Source organism: Perognathus longimembris, chromosome 24, assembly GCF_023159225.1.
Source record: "Perognathus longimembris pacificus isolate PPM17 chromosome 24, ASM2315922v1, whole genome shotgun sequence".
Classification (NCBI taxonomy): domain Eukaryota; kingdom Metazoa; phylum Chordata; class Mammalia; order Rodentia; family Heteromyidae; genus Perognathus; species Perognathus longimembris.
The window spans coordinates 31,200,067-31,226,298 of record NC_063184.1 but is presented as its reverse complement, the minus strand read 5'-3'; the positions used below and the strand labels follow the sequence as shown (position 1 = coordinate 31,226,298).

The following is a 26,232-nucleotide window of genomic DNA, read 5'->3' as shown; positions in this document are numbered from 1 at the left end:
GGGCTGGTCTGGGAGCTTCTCTGCATCCTGCATGTGCTGGAATGTGTAACATCTTTTTTTTTTCCCTTTTGTCCATCCTGTGGTTTGAACTCTGTACCTGTGCATGGGCGCTGGGTAGTTTTTTGTTTTTCTTATTTATTGTGAAAGTGATGTACAGAGAGGTTACATTTTCATACGTTAGGCCTTGGGTACATTTCTTGTACTGTTTGTTACCTCCTCTCTCATTCCCCCCTCCCCCCTCCTCCTTTCCCTCTCCCCCTATGAGTTGGAGTCTCAGGGGCTTTCCTGTCCGTGCTGGCTTTGAACCATGATCCTCAGATCTCAGCTTCCTGAGAAGCTAGGATGACCGGCGTGAGCCACCAGCGCCTGGCTGACATAGTCATTTTTGAAATACTTCTTGATTTTCAGAATTTATTCTTTGTGAACATGCTTGGTCAAAACTGAGCTCCATAAATCAACGAACAAGGCATTTTAACGGTGGTTTTTAAAAGATATATTACCACATACAATTTTGCGTATTATACTCTATCTAAAGAAATTGTTTCAGTGTGATTTAAACCCTTCCAGAGGAATACAAACTTCAAATTATTTTCATAAAGATAATGTCACTGATAATTAAGCTGGATAAAAATTTCACAAGAAAGTGATTCTTTAATTATATTTTTGAGTATCAGTGTGAAACTCTTCCATAAATTATTAGCAGGAAGAATCTAGCAGCTCCCTGAAGGAGTAATGTGTTATGAGGAGGTAAGATTCATTTTAGGAATGAAAGATTATTAGCTCTATTAAAATAAAGCACCATAGTCATGTATCTGAGAGGAGAATCAGCGTATTCTCTATAGATACTGAATATTCTGTTGAAACATATTCAACAGTTATTGTCAATGTTGGAAGAAATAAAGACAAATCTATAAAGTAGAAGGTAAACATTTTGTAACCATGATCGACTGTAAACACACACACACACACACACACACACACACACACACACACACACACACACTCCAAAGACAGTGGAACTGTGGCAAAATGTCAGAGGTAATTCTGCCATTTCTGCTCAAAGTACAAATAAGATAATTATACACAGCTTTCAACCCTAATGGTGGTAGCATACTAGCTTAGCCAACAAACAGACAGGGAAAAGAAAACACCAACATTTGAGCTCTAAAACCAGGTGTGGAAAAAATACCATGTTTTGATGATTATTCAGAAAGCTCCAGAAGACTCTAACGGAAACTTTCTAACCATTACTTAACTCTAGCACTTAAAATATGACAGAATAAATCCTTGGAAAAGTAAGCTCCTTTAGTTGGGGAAATTCAAATGAGAAGGATACACAGGGCCCTGAACCCTTCGTATGGTTTGTTTTCCATGGCGTTTGCAATGCAGTAGGTGACAGCAAAGCCAGGGCTCCTTATCGTCTGTGAAGGTGACGGCATGATTTTCTCATGGGAGAACTTGCGTGGAAAACGTAAGCCAGGGTCACTGGAATCTCAGTTCATCTGCAAAGGAACACACAGACGTGTCTGACCCACGCGTGGGCACCTGCAGTGCACTTGGCGCTTCCCGATGCCACCCACCTTTCAACCAAGGGTGTTTCCCGTCTGTCTACCCGGCAGGGTTAAGAAACAAGCCTGCCTTCTGTTTCTAAGAGCTCTGTGGACTTCGTGATTGGAAGGAAGGGTGGAGGCGAGGCAAAGCCGAACGTCTTGTAACGCTGTGTCTGAGTTCTCTTGCCACGGGGCTGTGTTCACTTCGCGTTTTGATCCTAATGCACGGAATGCTTAGTTTCCAGACCACTCTGGGGATGGGTCAGATGGGCAGAGATGCACACGCCCGAATCTCACCATTGTCATCTCCCGTTAGAAAGCTTATTCACTTCCATCGCTCCCTCATTCTGATTTGGGGGTATGAGAGATTATTTTAATGTTCAGTGGAAGCCCAATGTGACATTGTCAACATTTTTTCTTTGTGGGACATTACGTTTTATCCACTGTCACAGTTAGTAAAGCTCACTTTACCAGAAATACAGTTACAGCTTTGCAAAGTATGCAAGATACATAATTTCCTTTTAGGAAAATATATTTTAATTGTGACTAAACACTGTCATTTTGTTCGTATGTGTGAAATGTCTGACTGTGTTGTAGAGATCACGCTTAGTGCCACATGTACCTGGCATTATACCCACGCCCTTCTGGGAAGGTGTTTTGTTCAGGATGGAAGGCCTTCGGAGAGCACGATGCTGTAGGCCCCCTGAGCCTCAGTCTACCTCCCGGGGCCGGTGGTCCAGCCCACCCTGAGGTGCTGGGTTCAGGCTTCCTGTAGGCCAGCTCCCTACTGCTTTCTAATGCCACCTGCCACATTCCCTGTGCTTGTCATGTGATCGCGGTCCTCTGCCGAGCAGATGCTGCTTGTTGAGGAAGATTCTCCAGCACACAGTTATCCATCGGGGATTCTGGGGGTGGGTGCTACTGAGGCCCCCCCTAGCCACTGTACCCCGAGCCCTTTCAAGGTCCTGGCTGAATCACCCACCTGCAGCACATCACACGCTTGTGGCAGACCCCAGGCTGTCCCCCCCCCACCCCCCAGGTCCTGTTTCTCCTCTCTCTGCCTAGCAGAAGCGAGATCCACCCAGTTTCATTTTCATCTTGGGGCCTAGAGGAACCTAGGCAGGAGGAAATGTTCAAAGGAGTTACGGCACTGGTTCCATTCCAAAGGGAGCAAAGGGCAGGGCTAGCAAGTCTCCCCGCCAGCCCAGCTAGCCGCTTGGCTTCCTGTTCCGCGCCGCTTCTTAGAAGCGGTGTGACTTTGGGTAAAGTGATGCAATGCTTTTGTGCCTCCGACTTGTCATCTTTAAAACAATCAGAACAACCCCTCTTCCTTGCAGAGTGGCTGCAACACAAACATGGCTAGCACAAACAGCTGAGCACAGTGGTTGAGAGGCGACACTTGGCATTTGCCAGCTGTTGTTCTGTTAGTGCTGTTACTATTGTTAATAATCTCAAAACCCCTCACTCGCATTGCTATATTTGAAGGAGAAAATCGTACATAGAATATGGGAAGGCAACCCACCATGGGGAAGGGTCACAAGTGCTAGTGGCTGCAAACTGAAGTTGGAAATGCAGGTTTCTGTTCAAGGAGGACATTGTCACTGCATTTGAGTGTAAATGTAAAATAAGAAGCAGAAGGAAGCGTTGAATGAATTTGAGTTATTTTATGACAAAAAAAGAATACTGATTTAAAGTATCCTGTTAAGAGCAGTCACAGTACACTCGAGGCGGGAGAGCAAGCTTCTACCCGTGGGGGCTGAGCCTTGAGGTGACTGGAGTATCACCGCAACAAGGAGAATGGACCGTGGCCAGGTCAGGAAAAGCCAACGTTATTTCTGGGTGTCAACACTGGCTGCCTCGTGTGGAAACAGAAATGTACAAGAATAGGGTGTTGTCCAGGGGGAACTAGTTTAATTAAAAACTCGTTCCGTTTGGGATGGTAATCATAGGATACTCAAGTAGAAATACCTCCAAAGACAGAGGCTGAGAACATTTGCTTTGTAAAATGTCAGATGGTAATTATTTCAGTCTTTATGGATCATATAAGGTCCTCGGTGCTAATGCCTTGTGACTTTGCCCCATTCTTTAAATATATCTATTAAAAGAATTAAAAATGTAGAACAGAAGTAAACTGTCACCTGATGTGGCCCGGTTTGCTCCTGCTGCAGAATTGCTTCTCCCTGAGGTGTAGAGAGAAATCACCATATATTTTGGGCAATGCAGAAGTCATTTGAGTGTATGTGTATGGGTTTTTGACACAGCATGGATATGCAGTATTAAAAAATGGAATATTGTTATTAAATTACATAAACATTTAACTTGAATGTGTTTTTATGCAGAAATAGTTGGGTTTCTTTTTTATGATCAAACTGATGTACAGAGAGGTTACAGTTTCATACGTTAGGCATTGGATACATTTCTTGTACTGTTTGTTACCTTGTCCCTCATAGCCCCCTCCCTCCCCCTTTCCCTTTCCCCCCCTGAGGTGTTCAGTTCACTTACACCAAACAGTTTTGCAAGTATTGCTTTGGTAGTTGTTTGTCTTTTTTTACCCTGTGTCTCTCAATTTTGGTATTCCCTTTTAATTTCCTAGTTCTAATACCAGTATACACGGTTTCCAATATACTCAGATAAGATTACAGAGATAGTGTATATACAATCACAGGAAGGTGATACAAGAACATCATCAATAATAGAAGCTACAGATACACATGGGACGTTGAAAGTAGTTACAACTGTGATGTAACAATCATTTCCATAACATGGAGTTCATTTCACTTAGCATCATCTTGTGTGTTCATAAGGGTATAGCTATTGGGCTCTTGTGACCCTCTGCTATGACTTGCTTAAACCTGTACTAATTATTCCCAATAAGGGAGACCATAGAGTCCATGTTTCTTTGGGTCTGGCTCACTTCACTTAGTATAATTTTTTCCAAGTCCTTCCATTTCCTTACAAATGGGGCAATGTCATTCTTTCTGATAGAGGCATAAAATTCCATTGTATATATGTACCACATTTTCCTGATCCATTCGTCTACTGAGGGGCATCTGGGTTGGTTCCAGATTCTATCTATGACAAATTGTGCTGCGATGAACATTGTTGTGCTGGTGGCTTTAGTGTGATTTTGTTTGTGGTCTTTTGGATAGATACCCAAAAGTGGGGCTGCTGGGTCATAGGGGAGTTCTATGTTTAGCCTTCTGAGGAATCTCCATACTGCTTGTCAGAGTGGCTGAATCAATTTACATTCCCACCAACAATGAAGTAGGGTTCCCTTTTGGCCACATCCCCTCCAACAATTATTATTAAATTACATAAACATTTAACTTGAATGTGTTTTTATGCAGAAATAGTTGGGTTTCTTTTTCTTCTCTTTCTTTTTTTTTTGTGTTGATCTTGGGGCTTGAACTTGGGGCTTTGGTGCTGTCCCTGAGCTTTTGTGTTCAAGGCTAGCACTAAACCACTTGAACCACAGCTCCACTTCTGGGTTTAAATTTTTTTTTTTTTATTAACTGGAGATAAGAGTCTCACAGACTTTTCTGCCCAGGCTGGCTTTGAACTGAAATTCCCAGATCTCAGACTTCTGAATAGCTAGGATATAGACAGTAACCTTTGGTTTATGAGAGGATTTTGATGTATGATAAACTGAAATGACCCTGAGAACTCTCGCAAATGGAATTTGTCATCAAGAAATTGAGATGTTCATACTTTAACTGCAGGAGTAGAAGATATTGTATTCTTTTACAATTGACCAAAGTCAATGCATTGTAGATATAATTTAAATAAAAAGAATTTGAGTATATTTCTACCCAAATTAACCAAAATCAATGGCACAATTTGAGGAGGCCTCTTGAGCCAGGCATGATTAATGATCCCATTTATTCCCTTAATTTAAGTAGATCATTAGAGTTTAAGTATATTTTCCTAACAGAATTTTATTGATTGCAAGTTGAACCAGTGCACTCAGCTTTCTGCAATGGGTTTCTAGGTAGATTATATTCTTGCTTATACAACTTAGAAATTATATTATTTCTTTTAAGATCATACATTGTTTTTTAAAAAACCTAAAATATTTTTCTACTATGCTCAAATGATTTCCTCCATGCGTTACTGATTATTAGAATTGTTTGGTTTTCTTCTTTTGTATCATGAGCATTTTAATAACAATAATCCTATCTGTTAAAAATCTAAGATCTACATAATTTTTATGATTTTCATATAGATAGATGCCAACTTGGGGTCATAGCAAGTGATTTGAGCTAGGTTCAACTTTGTGTCTAAGTTCCTTAATCCCTCAAGTATGTGACAGAAGTATTGATAGATTTGGATATCTGTTTGAGCTTTCTGTTTTGTTTGTGATTATCCACTTATATGTTCAGCTGAAATCATATTATAGCTAGCATACAAATAGCAATGTGTGTAGATGGATTTTCACATGGGCCTTGTGGTAACATTTCATTATTTTATTTCAGGTTCCAACATGAAACTTTATTTTAATTCACACAAATGTGCAACTCTATTTAAGGTTAGCAAAACCTAGACATAAATAATCCACCAACAGCTTTTTTCATAAGGTATCAGAATTGTTGATGTGTTGATAAAACCGATCATAAATTTTCAATAAAATGTTTAAAATATAGCGGCTTCATCTTAAATCCTTACAAATACTGTTAGACACGTTACACAAATAGTTAGACACATTGCCTACCTAACCTCATTACTCCTCATTACAATTATTTATGTTTTGCGTTGTTATCTCAGTTTCTCAGCTACCCTGGAAGTTACATTTCCCCACATGTTACTTTTCTATGACTGTGGAACAAATCATCGTGAAGCGAAAGGCTTAAAATAGCACCACTAATTACATCACAGGTGCATAGATCACAAGTCCAGGCAGGGTTATGCGAGATAGAAATCAAGGTGTCTGCCAGGCTGAGCTCTTATCTGAAGACTCGGGAAAGAATTCACTGGCAGAGTTCAGTCGTTGTTGTTATGGGAGTGAAGTCTCTTGGCTCCTTGCTGGCTGTCAGCAAAGGCTGTACATCAGGCCCAGAGCTCCCTGGGTAGCTTTCGGGGTGGTTTCCTCCTCTTTAAATCACCGCTAGAACGTCTAGTTTTCCTTATGCCTTGAACCTTTCTAGCTTCTCCTTCCCTCTCCGGCTGGAATAAGGTCTCTACTTTAAGGCACTCATGTGGTAACCTTAAACTTTTCTCTCAGTAGTAGTCTTTCCAAACTCACGTAATGTATAGCGTAATCAGAGGGGTGATAGTATTAGCAGGTACATTTTGCTGAGAGAGGCATAATTCTGCTTACCCCAAGTAATTGGTAGAGTTGGAGGATGAGCCCGAGTTGGGTTGCGATTCAGAGGGCCTGATTTTTATCTGTGTGCACGGTGGAAACAAGCCACATAGCTCCAGAGCCGACCAACTCTGTCCGACACCCCCCCGTGAATAGTGCTACCTCGGAGAGTTCCAGGACAACTTTCACACTCGCTGATCCTGTGAAATGGAAGCTCCAGATGGACAAGAAGCGCATCCATTAGGCTTTGTTATGCTCTATGCATTTCTGTGGTTTGCATTTGTGCTTGTTTATTCTGCCCTGTGCTATTACAGATTTTAACGGCTATTTCGTATGGAATCTTCCCCTTTTTTTGTGTGAAGTACTTTAACCACCTAACAAGCGTCACACTAACGTGTCTTTTTTTTTTGGCCAGTCCTGGGCCTTGGACTCAGGGCCTGAGCACTGTCCCTGGCTTCTTTTTGCTCAAGGCTAGCACTCTGCCACTTGAGCCACAGCACCACTTCTGGCCATTTTCTGTATATGTGGTGCTGGGGAATTGAACCCAGGGCCTCATGTATATGAGGCAGGCACTCTTGCCACTAGGCCATATCCCCAGCCCCCCTAACGTGTCTTTTGTAAATCGGAGTGCAGGTAGATTTTGTCTTTTTTCAGAAGTAATTGAGTGATATGACCACAATAAAAAAAGATGCAAAGACAAAGATCACAGGAAGTTTTATGAAAACAAATTGATCTGGTTCACACAGTGTGGGGGAAACCATGGAAGGGTTTTCTTGATCTTCAGTAACCTAAGCAAATACATGGCACATGTATTTTCACACTTATAAGAGAGCCATGGGTTTCTTTGTTGATAATGTTTGGAATTTTGCTTGTCTTTCCGTGAATGACAGTTCGCCCTGACCCAGGTCCTCATTTACCAGGCGCTGCATATAACCAGACTATAGTACCACATCAGGAGTGATCACTATCGTACATGATTGTATGTGAAACGAAGTCCAGTCCTAGCTTACTGAATAACTAAGTTATTCAGATTGAGTCACTATCTCTGGGCTTCATCGTCCCCAATTACAAATATGGAGTTTTGTTTATTTAAGTGATATCCTACTGTGATAGACTTTAGTCAATATTCCAGTTGCTGGAAGTTAACTGGTTTGACTGCAAAGAAGTTTATTTTCTCTATCTCATAAAGACTCGAGAAAAACACAACTAATAGGTGTGACTACTTTAGCAAACCTATTGGAATATTACATTGGTCCTGTGGCTAATCAAGCTGTAGAATTGTTCTTCCTTCAGACAGCACAACCTTTCTTACAATACGCTTGTCTTTTCAAATATGTGTTCCTTTTGTCTTTGGCTTAACCAGAAGTAACCTTTATTTTGGATGTATTTTTTTTCATAATTTGTATTATTGCACAAATTAGATAAGTTATCAAAAGATTACAAAACCAGATACAATCTTGTAGCTTTTTCCCAGTCTGGCCACACATTGCTTGACAAAGTTGCTTTTGCCTTTTCCTGTGAAAGATGTTGTGCAAAACACTTGATGTCGGGGCTGGGAATATGGCCTAGTGACAGAGTGCTCGCCTCGTATACAGGAAGCCCTGGGTTCGATTCCTCAGCACCACATATATAGGAAATGCCGAAAGTGGTGCTGTGGCTCAAGTGGCAGAGTACTAGCCTTGAGCAAAAAGAAGCCAGGGACAGTGCTCAGGCCCTGAGTCCAAGCCCTAGGACTGGCAAAAAGACAAAACACTTGCTGTTGCCATCTTGATGGGTTCTTCCAAAAAAAAAAAATGGATGGCTCAGTTTTCACAAGTCAAAGCAGTCACCATGATGTTTAAAAGTGTTAAAGAAAATGAAATGGACAGTAAAAGTCGGAGTAGGAATGGAGCTATCATTTCTCTCCCCGGAAGGGAGGATATTATGAGTAATACGCACATAGGGAAAGATTTTTCTGGTCATAAAGTTGGGGAAAATAGCAACCGACACAGCACAGAGCTATTCCTGGTGTCATTTTGCGTGTAAGGAGCACAGAGAGCTCTCACTGTGCAAGTATGTAGAGTACGATATATCTGCAATGATGCCTCCGTGCAAGGGGAAACAGCTGTTTGTCTGTTTTGCCGTGGGTTTTATTTTCTCTTCCTGTCGCTGCTCTGTCAGTACGTGGCTTCATAAAGCCGTGGGATCCTGTGGGGGAATGGTGGGGTCCATGTGCTCAGGAGGCTATGTGTTGATTTTCTAGCTTGATAGCGATGCTTTATCGTCGCCGGAGGGGGAATGTGAGCGGCTGTGTTTGGAGTCGGGAGGCGCCGCTCCCCGCTCCCTGTCCACAAGTGAGCTCTCTCCCGGGCCCTTCGCGCCGCGTTCCACGGAATGGATATCGTATTGTTATTTTCTTTGCTTTTATTGGAGCATCAGAGACTTGTCAAACGGCTCTGTTTCTGTCGAGCGCTTGATGGAAAGCCTTGTAAAGCTTCCTTCATGATGATGACTTTATGTCTTGCCTGCGAAGCAAACGCCCATTAAATTTGATTGCAAATTGCCTTTATGGGTTCTCATTCTGTTTGTTACTAAAACTCAGAACCTGGGTGTTCAGTTTTAAATCAAAATTGTGTGTTTTGCCCCGGGTGTGTGGACAAATGCTTGGTCTTAGGACTTTCCTTCCCACATATCATCTCTCCTGAGTCTCCATCCAGGGCTCGCGCAAGGCCCTTTCAGTCGATGCAAACCAGGTCCTGCGCGGGTTCTTCCTTGGACGTTCACCAAGTGCACAAATATCACTGATGTGCAGCAACTCACCTCTTTGCTGACCCAGACACAGGTCCCAGGAAGTGCACCCTTAATGAATATTCACTGCACATTTTGGGAAGATTTTTGGTTGTGTTCTTCCGACAGTGCTGATACAGACAGAAAGTCAACACGTTGGAAATTTCCTTGAGGCCTGTAGAGAAAGGTGAGACACTATATCATGTCATATAAATAGCGTAGATAAGAGTTGGTAACTCTTCTTGGTAGCTCAACTAACTGCAGCGTTAGAACAAGTGATTTGATCATGCTGGCTCACATGTACTTCCTCCCTGTAGCGTTAGCCCCCTGTATTCAGGGTCCCGCTTCTGCGGTTCAACCAGCCAGGCATCAGACCAAGTTTGAAAAGTAGTAGATCTGCACTGAACCCATTCAGGAATTTTTCCTTGTCATTAGGTCTTAAACAATTTTTATGGCTGTTTACATGGCATTCTACTCCAGCAAATAGTAAAAGTAATCTCCAGATGATTTGAAGTGTGGCACGGTTGCGTAAGTCCCATGCAGGGGTTCCAGCAGCTCACACGAGAATCCTGAGCATCTGTGGAGTTGGCATCCATGGGTCTTGAAACCAGGACCCCACAGATGAGGAAGCAGGCCTGCATTCAGATAACACTCCCAAATTACGAGAACAATAGTTGTTCAACAGTAGAGCAGGTGGTGTGAAAACAGGACCAGAGAAGTGAAAAGGACAGGACGGATGTTTCTATCTTCGAGTAGATAACAAATTGTCATTTTATTGAAACAAATTATCCATAGTGAGAGTGCTAAAGGGAACAGTGTATCACCTACACAGGGTGTGGGCTCGGGAAGAAATGGAGCTGTGCCCAGCTTCAATAGGCAAGCTGAGGTGTAGACAGAGGTGCTTGTTTGATGGCGCCGTGGTTTATAAAGCACACTTACAGGAGAAGTGGCAGCAGGGAGCAATGCTATCCAGACAGACGCTTCTGCTGGGCCTACGGGCGCCAACACTGGGAGCTTCCACGTTAGGATCTCAAAACGGCCGGATCTGGACCTGCAGAGTCAACAGCCAATACATAAGTTCAGCATGCAATCAGTGATGAACTCTTACTCCTCAGTCATGAACAGACTCACTTTCCTGGAAAAAGAATGGCCAAGCATGATGAGAAATCACACAGCAATCCGTGGAGTAACATGTAACATGGAGTCACATAACATAGTAATTGATGGAGTAACATAACATAGTAATTCAAGGAGCAAAAAGGGGTCACCTTAGAGTCCTAGGTTGTCTAAGAGGTAAGAAGCCAGTCTGAAGTTTTATACTAACTGATATTTTATATATTTATGCACATATATGTGCTTGGATGCATATATTTTCCTGTCAGGCATTAGTGTTGTATAACATTGTGGTCTGAAAATCTTATGTAGTTTCCCATCACCTAGCAAATTAGATTCCAGCTTGCCTTTGAGGGTCCCCAACAACCTGGCTCCAACCTGCCAGTTGCCAGATGTAGCCTTAACTTCCTTTCCTTGATGCTTGTCTTCTACCATGAGGGAAGTAGCCCCTTCATGCTGGTTTTATATTATACTGTAATAACATCCTTCTACCTATCCAAAGCCTATCTACTCTGCCAAACTAAATCCCACCCTACTTGAAGCAGCACTGATTTCATATTACTTACCATTCCTGGGTCCATACATTTGCAGTGACGCCTCCCGTCTGCAGGACTTCATCTCGCTGAATCTTTATGGTGTATGTAGTTGTAGCTTGCTATTACATTGAATTTATAGCTGAGTGTTACTCACACCTTTACTATGAAACTCAGCTCAGGGTGGCGGCAATTATGTCATCATTTCAACAAAAATAAAGAGATAGTGAGACAGGATGAGACAAGACGCGGCGGGGAGTTGGGAGGCTGGCCTGTGTCTTTCTTGGCTGCTTGGAAAATTGCCTGCTGTATTAGCAAGGGAGGATCTGGGATGGTGGTGGGCCTCAAACTTTTACCTCATTCATTAAGAAGAAGAATCCCAAATTAGAACTACAAAAGAAAAAGAAATCACAAATGATAGATATCACAACCTAAGGACTATCACACGCATCATAAAACGCTATCCTGGAGTGGGAACTTGGGAGCATTGTGCTTGCTCGACGGTAGGCATGTGCTCCACCACTTGAACCATAGTGCCAACCTTTTCCTTTCTTTCTGCTGTAGCTTTTGTGTATTGGAAAGGGTCTTGGGCTGCTGCCCAGAGCCGTCCTGGGCTCTGCCTGCCAGTCAGCTTTAGGTATTTCGTGTCTCTGCACCTTTGACCGTTATTTTCTTTCTATTTCTTTGCTTCACCAACTTTAATCATTCTCTAAGGTAATTTATTTTAATCTTCTCCAGTAGGTTTTCTTTCAACCTACAAACCCTCTGACATTACAAGGAACGTGCATGTAAGGGTTCTCTAATACCCTAAAGCGCAGGACTGTGGAGATTTTCCTCTGTGCATCATTCATGAGAAACTCAGTAAACATCTGCTGAACAGAACTGAATGCAACCAGTAGATTCCTGGATCCTTTGGCATTTACTGATTCATTTCTTACTTGTTACGTTATCAAATTCCCATGATTCTATCTGGGAGAAATGGTCCAATTTATAGTACTTTCACATCATAAATATTTAGAACACCACTTATGTGAAAGATAGGCGTGACAGTGAGAATGTAAAAATGAATTCACAGTAAATTGTTTAAGTACATGCTATATCTGTCAGGTGATTAATATAGCTTATTGATAACTCAAAAAATGATTGAGCAGTATGATGCCTATAGCACTGTTCTAAAAGGAAGAACATTCTTTGGGGGAAAGGATTAAAGGCACTCATTTCAGACTATTACTTATTTGTTCCCTGGCTGTCTGTGTGTTCCTCCCACCTAGATCTTCGATGTATGGCCAATTTCAGGACATACGGTTATTAATCATTTTTCATTCACATCTCTGACTTGTGAGCATCTTTAGTACTAGTTCATTCTATGTTTATCTACTGTACACTGAGATCCTAAAGATTAATGAATGGTAAATTGTTATAATGTATGTTACAAAAGGCTATAAATGAGTTGATTATTCTTTTACCACATTCCATAGCTATATTAATTATTTTGTTCCCTATTGACTTACATTGTTATTCCAGAACTTCTCAAAAGGATCATTTCATATTTATAACTGGATATACTTTTATTTGCATTGCTTTATGATTGGTGTGTGGTTTAATGTTATTGTAATTCTATGTGAATCATTTCAGTACTCAAATACTATTGGTTTCTGATCATGTAATGTAGCAGTTATGAACTCAGCGTTTTGCAACTTTTTAGACTATATTGTAGGTCTAGCATATAGACATTGTAGGTCTGGGTCCTAGACAACCTTTGGTGAATATTCCAGATATTTATTGAACCTACCTGTGAGATAAGCTTTGTGTTATTAAGCTTACCTGTGAGGTAAAACTTCCCTAGGCAGTGATGCAATGGATCAAGTTCTAATGGGCTCATTAAATTCAATGATGAAATGATCAAGAATTTTATGACTTGGATTTTGAACTGCTGGTGCCTTGAAATCAATGTGCTAAGGTATTTATATTACATAAGGGAAATTGGTGAATGCTACAGATCAGGGATTTCCCCCCACTCCTGACCAAGGAGAGCCTTTTTCCTGGCCTACCATTGCTATTTCTATTGACGTTTCTATTTAAATTTCTGGAAATCCTGATAAAAATCAATCACAGCTCATCTTGTACTAACTTTTTTTTTCTGTATAATTAGGAGGTAGGCAGTTTGGTGCATGCGAGTTCTGTCTTAACACATTTTACTGTGCATATCCTTAATATTGTATCGTTTATAATACTTTTCACCGGATAGAATCCTTTTCTGGCATGTGAAGGAAACATCTGTAATTGTAAATATAAACTGTATCACGATTATTGGGCTGTTTCCACGAGTGGATGTAATTGTCAGAACTCTGCAGCCCATCTCCTTAAAATGTGTAGGATTTACTATATTCAAATTACACCTCAATAAACTTCATTTACAAGTCTGGAAGAGGATGTCAGAATGAAGATTAAGAGGAGGAAGACGAGATCTCAATATTATTGAAATCATTATAACTCAATCATACTCAACGAAATAGCTCAATATCACTGACATTACTGATCTGTGATCCCCAGAGGAGACTGATATAATTTCAGATTTTTAAAAAATAACCTTAAAAGTCACTTCTCTGGAAGTTATAATGGTACCCTGCTCCCCCCCGCCCAAGAAATAGTTAAGTAGATTTGAATTTGAAATTGGCAAAATGGATGTAGCAGAAAGGTGAGATGTGGAAGCGTTCTGTGAGGCGGCGATTAGCTAGGACCCCCTCCCGGCAGGGAAAGAAATGAGGCTAAACAGCCAGCGAGATGGGGGCAATGTAATTACACCCCACCTACATCAGGAGTGTGCACTAGCTTGCTTTCAGAGTCTGTAAGCGCAGTAATGAAAAAGGAGGAATCAAGTTTTTAACCCCAAGAATTTAAAACTTTCACAACATGATGTAAAAAAAACAAAAAACAAATCCAATGTCCTTTCAAACAACTTTGTCGTCAATAGTTATGTAGCCCTGAGTGTAAATGTTAATTGTTTGATAGCTATTCCTTCTAGTATCTCCCCTCCATTTTGGTTTGCTTGAATAACTTTTTATTGTCTTGGAAGGCATTTTCTATAATTATTCCACACACATTTCTGCCGTTTTTACATTTTCTCAGATGTGCTATGACAGGATGGGGTTTGCCCTCTTTCTCAGATACTAATAACTTTCTAGGCACAGATTGATTTTCTTTAGAACACCGAAGATGAGTTTTCTTGTGGTGCCATTATCAGATTTCCTCTGATTCTTGCCTGTATATTACTTGCTTTTAGTATGTTCCTTTTTTTTTTTTGGCCAGTCCTGGGCCTTGGACTCAGGGCCTGAGCACTGTCCCTGGCTTCTTCCCGCTCAAGGCTAGCACTCTGCCACTTGAGCCACAGCGCCGCTTCTGGCCGTTTTCTGTATATGTGGTGCTGGGGAATCGAACCTAGGGCCTCGTGTATCCGAGGCAGGCACTCTTGCCACTAGGCTATATCCCCAGCCCTTAGTATGTTCCTTTTTATATTGCAATTGGGAAGTTTATTAAGTTGCATCGTTTGTATTTTATCCTTTTTGGTGCCCCTATAGGATGAATGCATGTGTTTTCCCTCAACACTACGAAAAAGGATTTTTTTTTTTTTTTTGCCTATCTCTGGGCTTAAACTAGGGGCCTGGGTTCTGTCTCTGAGCTCTTTGTACCCACTTGAGACACAGAACCACTTATGCCATTTTCTGAGTAGTTTATTGGAATAAGACTCTCACGGACTTTCCTGTCCAGGCTGGCTTTGAACCTCAATCTGCAGATCTCAGCCTCCTGAGTAGCTAGGATTACAGACATGAGCCATTGGCACCCAGCTTAACACTATGAGATTTTATTGCCTGAATTTGTAAGTCATTTCATTTTCGTTTTTTTCTGTGCTACTTCCTAAGATGCTTAGACCTACCTCCTAATTTCTAATTTTTTCCCCCTGCAGTACGCGTCTGGGGGAATTTCTTCTCCATTAGTAAGTGTTTGAATTGAGGTACTTTTAGAAGCTCTCGGGAGAAAGAGACCTCATTTTTGGATCCTGGGCAGCAAGTTATGTAGCACCATCATGTAACACTGAGAAAATGGTTCATGATACTTGTCCCAGAGCTAAGGTTTTTCAACACTTAGTACAACATTGCTACCAAATGAGAAAGAAAGGTGCATAAGCACGTGGCTTTGTAGAACGGTGACAAGAATATAGCAAGCCTACCTATCCCGTCTGCTTTCTATCTCTCTCCCTAGCTCTCACTCTTCTTCTTTCTCTCTACAGATCTTCCGTGTCTAGTGAAGGATCTGGGCTTCTCAGCTGCCCTCACGTTAGGCCTGGTTAAGAGATCTATAGGTGGCTGATGACCGAAAGGCACTGTGTTCGTAATGAATACAGTTGTGCAAGAACACAGCCCAAGCCATCCACTTAGGAATTGTCTGTGGCTGCTTTCATGCTTTGGTGGTTGGGTTAAACAATTATGTCAGTGACCACAAACTTGAAAAGCCTGCAGCACTCATTACCTGTCCTTTTCCAGAACAGGTTTGCCGCATCTTGCTTTGTGCCTAGGTGCTAGGTTTGCCTACTCTTACTCAGCACGACCTCCACAAGTGAAGAAAGTGACTCACTGCTTTCTGCGCACACACGGTGCTTGCTTCTGCATGCCCTGCTCACGCTGTCTCCTTCCACTAGACATTATTTTTCTGTCCTTTCAGCCATACCTGAACGCTAACCAGTCTTCAAGGTGTGATTCAAACAGCTCTTCCTACAGGAAGTCCTAGAGTAAGTAACTTTTCCTGTGCAGGTCCCCCTTGTCTGCTTATGTACACTCTGAAATCCTTCCCCTCTTTCTGGTTTGTACTTACATGGTACTTACATGGTTTTAATGGCTTCCCCTTTGCCCTGTGTTGCATTGTAGGAGGGATTCTGGATGGCTGGCTGCTGGAAGCCCATCGCCGTAGCCGGCTCTTCTTCAATACAGAAGGACGTAGACTGGCATTGAGTAATGAGAATTTTGGTAAGGAAAATAAAAAGAGAAGAAAATAGCATATTGCTTTTTTTTTTTCTTTTGTCAGTTGTGGGGCTTGAACATGGGGCCTGGGCGCTGTCCTTGAGATCTTTTGTTCAAAGCTAGCACCCTACCTCTTTGAGCCACAGCACCACTTCCAGTTTGAGGGTGGTTAACTGGAGATAAGAGTCTCACGGACTTTCCTGCCCAGGCTGGCTTTGAACTGCGATCCTCAGATCTCAGCCTCCTGAGTAGCTAGGATTATAGGCCTGAGCCACTGGGGCCCAGTTAGCATATTACTGTTCTCTAAAAATGTTACTGGATTCTCATATGCCTCACAATTCATTTGATGAATTATGATGGAATGTCACTAAAGTCTGTACACAAAAGGATTGCCTTTATTTTGAAAATAGAGAGCGTAGGTTTTAGAAAACAAGATGAACCATCTCGCAATGCTGTTTGAGCCATTCAAAATGCATTATTCCATTCCTTATGTTTCTCTAAATATCTGTCCTCTCAATAAACGGAACAGCATTTGGGGACGAGGCCTGGGGATTTCTCCTCTCTTCCGGAGAGGCTCCATGAAACACAGTACTTCATATTTTTTATTTCTTTTATTTTTAAACAAAACCAAGAGCTTTGAAAACACAGAAAAGTACACAAAATATCAAAGCTCTGGGGATTTTTAAGATAAATGATTTTCCCAAATCAGCAGGAAACATTGTTTTGCAATGACTCTTATGATAGAGTTATCTCTAGTCAGTTCCATTTTTACTCGGTGTATCTCTGAAGGGTAATATTGTTAATTTTCAGATAGTGGCAGGAACTTAATGTATAAGTAGTGTACTTGCTATTAATTCACACCAATGCTGTGTACTGTATAAAATATATTCACCTATTAAAAAGGAGAGAAGGATGAAAGGAATTCAGAGCCAATAGAAAAGGTTAATAGACAACATTAGTATAGATGTTAATCATGGAATCATGGTAAACCTTATTAAATTACCATTGCAAGGCAGCAGGAAAAAAACTTACTAAAGAATTTTTGCGGGAAGAGGCATCTTTGGAGATGGGAGAAAAGCTACAAAGGATAAAAAAAATCTTAGTTTCCTTATTTCTGATAAAGGAAAACTTACTGTGAAATAACTGAAACTTTGTGTCCATAAATATGCTTATGCTGAAGGGTTATTTGCCACCTAATATTTGCCTAAAAGTGGATGACCATCTTACTTATGATTGTATTTTGCAGAAACCACACCTGAGAAGTCCTTCCATCCAGTGCTACTTATGTCTACTTTTAAACAGTCATTTTTTAACTGAGGCTGGCATTCATGTCTTCATTTTGGGGTAATTTCACAGATGTCATCGTAACTTATCTTAAGTTCTCATCCTGAATCACCCACTCCGTGAAGTTGCTTGTGATTCACTGGGTCTTGTTTCTCGGGGCTCTGTATTTGGTTTGGGGTATAATCGGGGGGAAGATTATGGGGGTTCAGAGGAGATTAAGTACACAGGTAGTTATATCCCCGATGAGTCTTCTATGCCCCCAATAAACTGGGCCCTTTGACAACCGACTGAGTGGTGTTTTCACAACAGTATAAAGTAGGTATTTGGGGACTTGCTCATGTTACTTTAACTGTTGTTGATTCCTCTTATGCTTTGATCCTTAACTTCACTAAATTGAAAACATTTCTTTCTTTAAGTAGGTCTTTGGTTTCTTCTCCTAAAATTGCAATCCGTGTTCCCCATCTCTGTTGCCTGCTTTCTTCTCTCTTAGCTTCAGCAAATGTGTTGGTTTAGATATTGGCATCAATACAGATTGGTTGGTCACGTTGCCCAACCAATTGCTATCGAATCTGAGGTCTTTCCCTTGTGGTAAGAGGAGCCCGTGGCTTCTGGTAGCCACTCCTCCCTCTCCAGAGAGGGTAGCTGCTGTACGAGGCCCCTCAGGACGACCTTTCCTGACGCTCTAACACCACTCCAAGGTCGTTTCTTCAGCGTGTCCTTTATCTGGACATCAAATTTCAGTTTTTACCCAAGTGAATACAACTATGATCATTCAGAGTAGATTGAGCTACATCTATAATGCGTTATGGAGAAAGCCTGGACCAACACAACCCTCAGGTGAGCATGATGAACCACAGTTAACACACCACGAAACACACCGGCTGCCACACGATGATACATGTTCACATATTTATTAGGCCTTAAATTCTTAAAGGAACGTGAATTCTTCAAGAAATGTAGTCATTCACTCAAGAACATTTATTGAGCACTACCGCACACCTGTTTCACTTTGACACACGACTCCAGGTTACTTAGACACTATGCCTTCAGTCAGGGATTTCTGGAACCTTCAGGGCTGGCGGACCATTGTTAATCTGAGGGGCAAGGCTGTGCCGTTTGGTATTTCTGTGCGTCTGCAGGGTTCTGGCACACTCAGAGAGACAAGGCTAGCACCGATGTCTTCACTCAGAACTTACATGGTGGGGTGGTTTGCGCACCGTGTTTAAGACGTCGATATTGTGGTCGTTCAGCATGCTCTGCTCCGTGCTTCCCTTTCAGCTGTGTCAGCGCGGCTCTTCCCGAAACAGAGGCCAACTGGGATGATGTAAGACGTGATCTGGAAAAAATCAAGGGACTTATTCAAGTGAGTACTCACGTGTCTAGAACTGAGCTGACATCCTTGCTAGGACCTTTGTCTTTTCTTACGCTGTTCCTTGCTGAGCTTTAATGAAATCTCACTGGAAATGGGAATCGTTTTGGTAGTATATTTGGAGAAATCTTTCTCTTAGTGTTTCTGGATTTTAGTTATCTTGAAGATTTAATCTGTCACTGGCTTCACCTAAAGAGCTCTGGTTGCTTTAGGTCAGACTTCTTTCTTCTATCTGGAGAAACCAGGTAGCTTGGTATCACTGGTAAGGGGACTTGGGGTGGGCCGACCCAGGGAGGAATGTCTTATCAATGGAGTGCAAATCTCTTCTCCCACCCATAGATGCCAGCGGGCCTAATAGAACCAGCAGTCAATACACAGCAAAATCCCACCCAATAGAGCACTTGGAAAGCATTATTTATACCTATCCTCTACCTAAAAAACAAGCCTGGCGCAGAGAAGGGCCCTCTGTCCCAGTAGGAGACACAAACAACAATAAATGCCTCAGTGGTAGTACCACAGTATAGTAGCCACAAGGCCTGGATACCAAGAAGATGAAAGCTGCAACCAGGATGGATCAGATATTGGAATATCTGACATGGATTTGAAAGCACCAATTGCAAAAAGTTCTCCAAAAAGTAATTCATTACAATACCGTTAAAGTAAAAGATATACAAATCTGAGAAATTGAAGATATAGATGGGACCAAATGGAAATAACAGAATTATAAACATTGTGATAAGTAAAATACAAAGTAAGCTGGAAAGACTGACTCACAAATGAATAGGACAGATTTAAGTGAGTTCATTGGAAGGTAGTCTACTTGAGAGAAAATTGGAGGTAAAAACATAGCATCTTTTCAGATGACTTTAATGAAGTTAAGATTAGATCATACTGGAGTGGAGGTTAACTGTAGTGACAAGTGTAATAAATAAAACTATGGGGTGCAAACTATGCAGTCATTAAAAGTCTAATAAACAAAACCAAAAACAATCTCATGCACATAAATCTGAGAAATTACAGAAAACAAACTAGTCTTTCAAACACTCCATACTACAAAATGTAGCAAAATTGAAGTAGGTCATTCAAGTACCCCTTTACCAATACAGACATTGGATTCATCATATACATATCCTAAAAGAAACTCTAGACCCAGTCTATTTCACTGGAACATTCTGAAAAAAAATGTTTTTTTTCAAGAAGAATTAAAATTGTACAGTCTCTTTCAGAAAATAAAAGAAGGAAAACTTTTCCACTCATTTTAGGGGGCGTATTTTGTTCCGATACTAAAATCAGATGGGTTTGGTAACAAAAGTAAGACCCAAAACAATTATCTCAGGATTTTATATATCAAGTTCCTCAATAAAATGTTAACAAGAAAATTCGGCAATAAATTGTATACCCTAGTCAAATAGGATTGATTCCATCTGTTGTCCAATAGCTGAAAACCAACAATTGTAACCCAACAGATATATATCCAAATCCAGAACAAGGTAACAATAGGATCAGATCATTTGATTGAGAAAACACAGGTGAAAAAATATGAAATGAATTGTGTTCCCCATCGATTGATATGCTGAAATCCTATCAGTGCCTCAATATACAGTATAAAAAATAGTTTGCAGTTATGGTAATATAACACTAAAGCCTGGTGAGATTGTTTTGGGAGGGGAGGGGGGAGGGAGGGAAGGGGAGGAAAAAGGGAGAGAAGGACAAAGGGGTGAAGTTGATTGTATTGTACTTGCAAACATGTGGAAATGAAACAGAAAAACCCCTCCCCTGCCTGTGTGACTAATGCAGACTAATAAAAATGCTTAAAAGAGAACATTTGTCAGAATAGAGGTGGCCAGAAGTTAGAAAGGAGCGGGAGGTATATGTGTAGATCGTGAGTTAATAGCTAAAGCATGGCATATGTTTTCATATTATCTAATTTTATTTCCTTCCAGTCTATACACATTGATGCTACTTTATATACCGAGAGTGATGTTGATGTGAGTACAAATTGTTTTTGCAAAGTTGACAGTTTCTCAGCTTTCAAAAGCATAATTTTTATTATTTAACTGAAATGCACATAGGTTTCAAATCTTGTTTTGGATGTTTACTTCTGATACCTGTATGTGATGATTGTTGACTTTGTGGAAATGGGGAAAGTAAAGCTATTCAGATACTATTTTTGTAATGGTGCCCCCAAATCAAAATAGTAAAAAAAAACAAAAAAACACAAAAAACCCCAAACACCCTAGTCTATCAATATCAAACAAAATTCATTACACGTTTTTGTAATGCAGTTAGATTGCAATGAAATTAGGCGCTTGAATCATTAATCGCTTCAATGCCATCCAACTTATCAGTTGTTTTCTCTGCTGTGGTCTATGGATGTTCTAATCACAGTTTCTATAAATTGCCTACGGGTGCCCATACTTGATATTTTGCACGAATCTTTGCATTTTTCAGGAGAGCTTTTGGGCTAAGTATTCTCTATGTGAGAGCAGAGACATAATCCACACAATTTATGAGAATCCAAAAATGTTTCATTCCTACTCCGACATTGCCTAAGGGAGCTCGTGACGGTACTCTTTCCTCTCTGGACTAGTACTAAAACCAAGAAATAAATTCCCAGCTTCACCAAAGGGAAGACAAACTCTACTGTGTGTGTGTGTGCAAAATAGTGTCCTCTGTGCTATGTCTCAAGTAGACTGTATCTGAACTATTTTACAAAACACCAGAGAGAAAGCCATAGGCAGAAACGAGGAAAAATGTGTTTATTCCCCAGTGAGGCTGGGGCTGCTGCCCATCAAATGTTTCTCTCTTCTCTGGTGTCAGCATGTGTTCTGATTTGCGTTGCACTTTTCCCTAAACAGAAGTCAATGAGCCACCAGCTCACACATCTTGAGATTGCTTTCTTGCAAGAAGGTAACTAACTGGAGCACTAAGCCTTTCCGAACCTCCGCTTGGTTACTGCTAGGATGCTCCTAGAGTCTACCCTGCAGTGCCTGCCCATGGCTGCGTTCCTTCACGGATTCAGCCGCCTAGTGAGAGTTGCTAAATGTCTGCAAGGATCAGGCCCTGTGCCAGCAGCAGCCAGGGACCCAAATACGTCATGGGCAGATTTCTATTCAATCAATGGCTTAAGTTCCAGTTTCTGTTAGATGACTGTTGTGTGGGAAATGGATTGTCCTGGCACCTTTTACAGATCCCTTCCTCCTTTGGCTAGCCAGTAAGTAGGGTACGATGTCTGCCTTAATTTTTCTCGGAATTCCTTCTGCCGCTGGGGCTTCGGAAAGTACCGGAATGGGATGATGAGAAGCTACTGCGGTGAAAGGTTGACGTTCAGCCTGACTCTAGAATTCTTACCGGTGGACCTCCGTGTTGGCATTTGAGAGGCGGGGGCTACCTTTATCATTCTTTCCATAGCGGAAGCGCTTTGGCCGAGAAAAGGTCATTCCATCTGTCTGCGTTCGTGACATTCTATGTCTAATAGCGCTATCCTTGAGGGGAAAAAGGTCCTATGTAACATTTTTAGAGATGTGTAGGTCTTTATAAAACATCTGGATCGATGTTTTTAAAAATGAGAATGACATCGATGTGGAAATGAGTGAGAATCTTTTTTTTCCCCCCTCAAAATAGTTCTTTATGTTATTTTTTTTTTAGCCCAGTTGCAAAGTCACAGCGATGAACTGCTTCCTGCTGGAGTTGCAAGTTATTGTGCATGAATCTAGAAACGAGACCATTCATGAGACAATAAACAACGTCCGCGTCCTGGCCAACATCAGCCTGTCTTCTAATGGGGTGAGTTCTCTGCAAGTCCTACCAAGCTGGCCCGGCTGGGAGAAATGGGCACAGGCGAGCAGGTCTTCCTAAGGGGCGCAGAGGGGAGAGGATTCAGAGCGAGTCCAATGGCATCCGAAAGGGGCACCAGAGCAGATGCGCTCTACGGTATTCGGTAAAGAGACATTTGCCGAGCCGTGCTACCACGTGCTTCTGTGCTAGAGACTAGTGGTGAACCGAGACGGAGGTGCAGTGTAGATGCTAACTCGTGTAAGGTTCAACACCAGCAATAGTGAGCCATAGATCACTCACATTCATTGAGTTACCACTGTCTGCCAGATGCGATTCTTTAGGCTTCAATAAGCCCTTTCATGCTTACAGTATGTCTCCAAGATCATTCTACTCCTCTTCCTCATCTTCTTTCTTCTCTTCTTCCTCCTCCTCGTCCTGTTCTTTATCACCACACTCCTTATCCGCCTTCTTTGAATTGAGTGGTCCTTGTTTCTGGTTGAAGGTAGACAAAACCAGACCACTGTGAGCTGAAATCACTTCCTACCGGTACAGCAGGGGCCGTCTTGGCCCTCACCTAGAATGTCACTCCAAAGTGACCTCTTGCCTGACAAGTTAAATGCTGAAAATAAATAACGAAAGCACCAGTCATCTGAATACACCATTAGGGCTTTGCAGGCAACACAAGCAGTCAAGGTACCAAGGCAGCCAACAGCCGGGACTCTCAGCGTGTGTAGGAAGTGAATTGTGCCAAAGCCCTGAAAGAGAAGAAGGATGGCTTCCAGTCACCGAACAAAGATGGACAGGAGTTTAAAGGATAGTGAAGTCACCTCATTTAATCAGTGCTTTGTGGCCTTTGGGATACGGTACAAAAACAAAGGAACAGGCAGGCATAGCCGGGACTCCCGCTCCTAAGGAAGGAGGACACAGGGCTCAGGGGACGCAGAGCGAAGGCTTTGCAGTCTGGTGGCGCAGGGAAGGCGGGTCAGGGCCCGGGGGTCTCGAAGGGATCAGCCGATGGGTGGTGACAGGGAGAAGGCTGGCATTGGGGGGGCGGGTCCCGGGGGAAGGTGCTGTAGCCCAGCAGGGGCCATGCAGGCTCCAGATCCAGTGTGCTGCCCACATCGGTTGTGCCCTACACATGCCCGGCTGCCTTAGGCCTTCGCTTCACTGGCTGGGTGCCGTCGCCTGTGCACACCGGGTCTTTCCTCTGCCGCCTCCCCGACGTACACGGCCTTTCCTGAAGTTGGTGGTCTGGGTTCCTCCACTGGAGCATCGACGTCAAAGGAGCAAGCATGAGGTTCCTCCCTGGCCCGGTTCTCCGTGGGATTCCTGGCTTGCACTGAATTCTCGATAGGCTTGGGAAATGCACCTGCGCGGGCTTAAGGCGCCGCCGGTGCTGTGCTAGCGGAGGGAGCCAGGCTGGGGGTGACAGGGAGCCAGGCTGGGGGTGACCCCGGACAAGGCCGAGGTCCACCGCGTTCAAGTGGATGTTCACGGTCGCCCTCGCGGCGGCACGGTGGGGTGCGGTGGGCAGATCTCCGGGTGTGACTTAACATCCCGGCCTTCCTCTCTGCCGTGACGATCTTCTGGGTCACCCAGGACGGCCGTCTGTGGAGCAGGACAGCTCCTGGCAGATGGCGTGCGCGGGATCCATGGGGCTGAGTCCATCTTCCCTGTGCTTAAGGGATGCCGAATCTAATTTCATTTCTATTTTATATTTTCTTTTGCTGGCACAGCCTTTCCACTTGAGATGGTTTCTACCAACGTGTATTCGCAGTCATTGCGTTTGCCATATTCCTGTCGTCCACGAGACTGCGTTGGGATGTACAGTTTGGGGAGTTCGCCTAAGCAGTTACTTCCGCCGAGGCTGAGGTGGTTACGACGCGCCAGGCCTTAAGCTTAACGCTACGGAAACGGCGCGTTTGGCTTCTCCCCCTCCCGGAAGGAATTAGAGAAAGAAGTCTAGTAGGAATACAGCACAGTGCAATGAGCTGAGCGCCAGGGGCCTGGGGACCCCTAAACGTCCCTGCGGGAGTCAGCGCCCCCCGAATGTCACAGAGAGAAAGGCAAAGACAGTGGGCTTCCAACAGTATGACATGCTCACGGTGCGAGGGCAAGCAAGGGGGTGCAGCAGCCCAGCCCCTTCAAGGGGTGCAGCGGCCCGGCTCCATAGGAGACTGAGACCTGAGAATCGCCCCTGGAAGTCAGCGGGGGCAGGAAAGTCCTTGAGACTCTTACCTTCCGTGTATCACCAAAAAGCTGGAAGCGGCGCTGTGACTCAAGCAGTAGACTGTGAGCTATGAGGAAAAGAAAACATCAGGGACAGCGCTCAGGCCCCGAGTTCAAGCCTCGGGACTGGCACATCAATCAAATAAATAAATAAAAATAAATGGGACTTGTACTCAGGGTAGATAACAAGAAATCACTGCTCGGCTCTAAATAAGAAGTCCGCCGTCCACCAGATAGGGCTTTTATTTTCAATAATCGGAATCTATTTCAGGAAAGACAACGCTCCTGTCTTCCAATTCTCTTTTGTCATCGTTGTTCTTTATAGGATACTAATTAGCCAACCTTTCCTGTCTAAAGGCCTGAGCATATGGCTCAAATAATGTCACGTTCCCAGGCAAGAGATATATTAGGCTTGCCAATCTGATTCTTTCTTTTCCTTCTTTAACGCGGCAGAACATCACCGAATCTGGATGCCGAGCATGCGAGGAGCTGGAGGAGAAAAACATTAACGAATTTCTGCAGAGCTTCGTGCGTGTTGTCCAAATGTTCATCCACCCTTCTTGATTGCCGGGGCTCCTCGTCGGTGCTTCCGCGATTAGCGAGCATCTTCCCGCTGTGGAGAGGCCGCGGCCTGCTCTGTGCTTGGACGGTGCTCCCAGAACCAGTCCTCCCGGCAAGGAAATGACCAGGACTGGGCACCCTAAGACTGCTTAGGGAGGGAGACCGAAGACTATCTGAGTAACGTGCGGGCTAGGAGCTTTTCTCAGACTTAGGTTGCCCCTTTGTGTTTAATTTATTATCGACGTTTTGTGTGTTTGTGTTTGTAATATATTATAAAGATGTTGAATAAAATGATACCTGTCTTATCCATGGAAATTGCACCGATGATCATCGACTTCTAATAGGAAAATGGGGACATCCGGGCCCCCAGGGTGACGGTGAGATGTTGAAGGAAAGGAGGGGAGTGGCCCAGGCTGTCACTCCACAGCGAAGCTGCCGTTCCTTCTCCCCACGGGAGATCCGAACTGCCCGCCCCTCGGCTTCCCCGGCCCGCGTAGACCCCACAGAACCAATGTGCTTCCCGGGAGAAAAGGGGCCGTGTCCATGGGCCAGTGCTTTCGTCTACACTCAGTTTGGGATGACGAAATGAATGATAAGACATAAAGCACTTGTGAGGGAAGAAGGCCACTGCCACCTCTGGGATACAGTGTGGGCCCCTAAGTCAGTCACGGTGGCAATCGCAGATCTCCAGCAACAGGTAGAAGGGTGTGTAGAAAAACTACGGCCATGATAACAT

At 43.0% G+C, this 26,232-nt stretch overlaps 1 protein-coding gene across 1 annotated transcript in view; it reads left to right on the top strand.

Annotated features, from left to right (window-relative positions):
* Positions 1-25,803, top strand: part of Il15 (interleukin 15) — a 43,668-nt gene extending 17,865 nt beyond the window's left edge. The window contains exons 2-7 of the mRNA XM_048333506.1: positions 16,184-16,282; positions 17,523-17,620; positions 18,839-18,923; positions 20,873-20,917; positions 22,578-22,715; positions 25,389-25,803. Coding sequence (XP_048189463.1) covers positions 16,271-16,282; positions 17,523-17,620; positions 18,839-18,923; positions 20,873-20,917; positions 22,578-22,715; positions 25,389-25,499 — 489 coding nt within the window. The 5' untranslated portion in view covers positions 16,184-16,270 and the 3' untranslated portion in view covers positions 25,500-25,803. The remainder of the gene's footprint in view (positions 1-16,183; positions 16,283-17,522; positions 17,621-18,838; positions 18,924-20,872; positions 20,918-22,577; positions 22,716-25,388) is intronic.
* Positions 25,804-26,232: the final 429 nt, after the last annotated feature.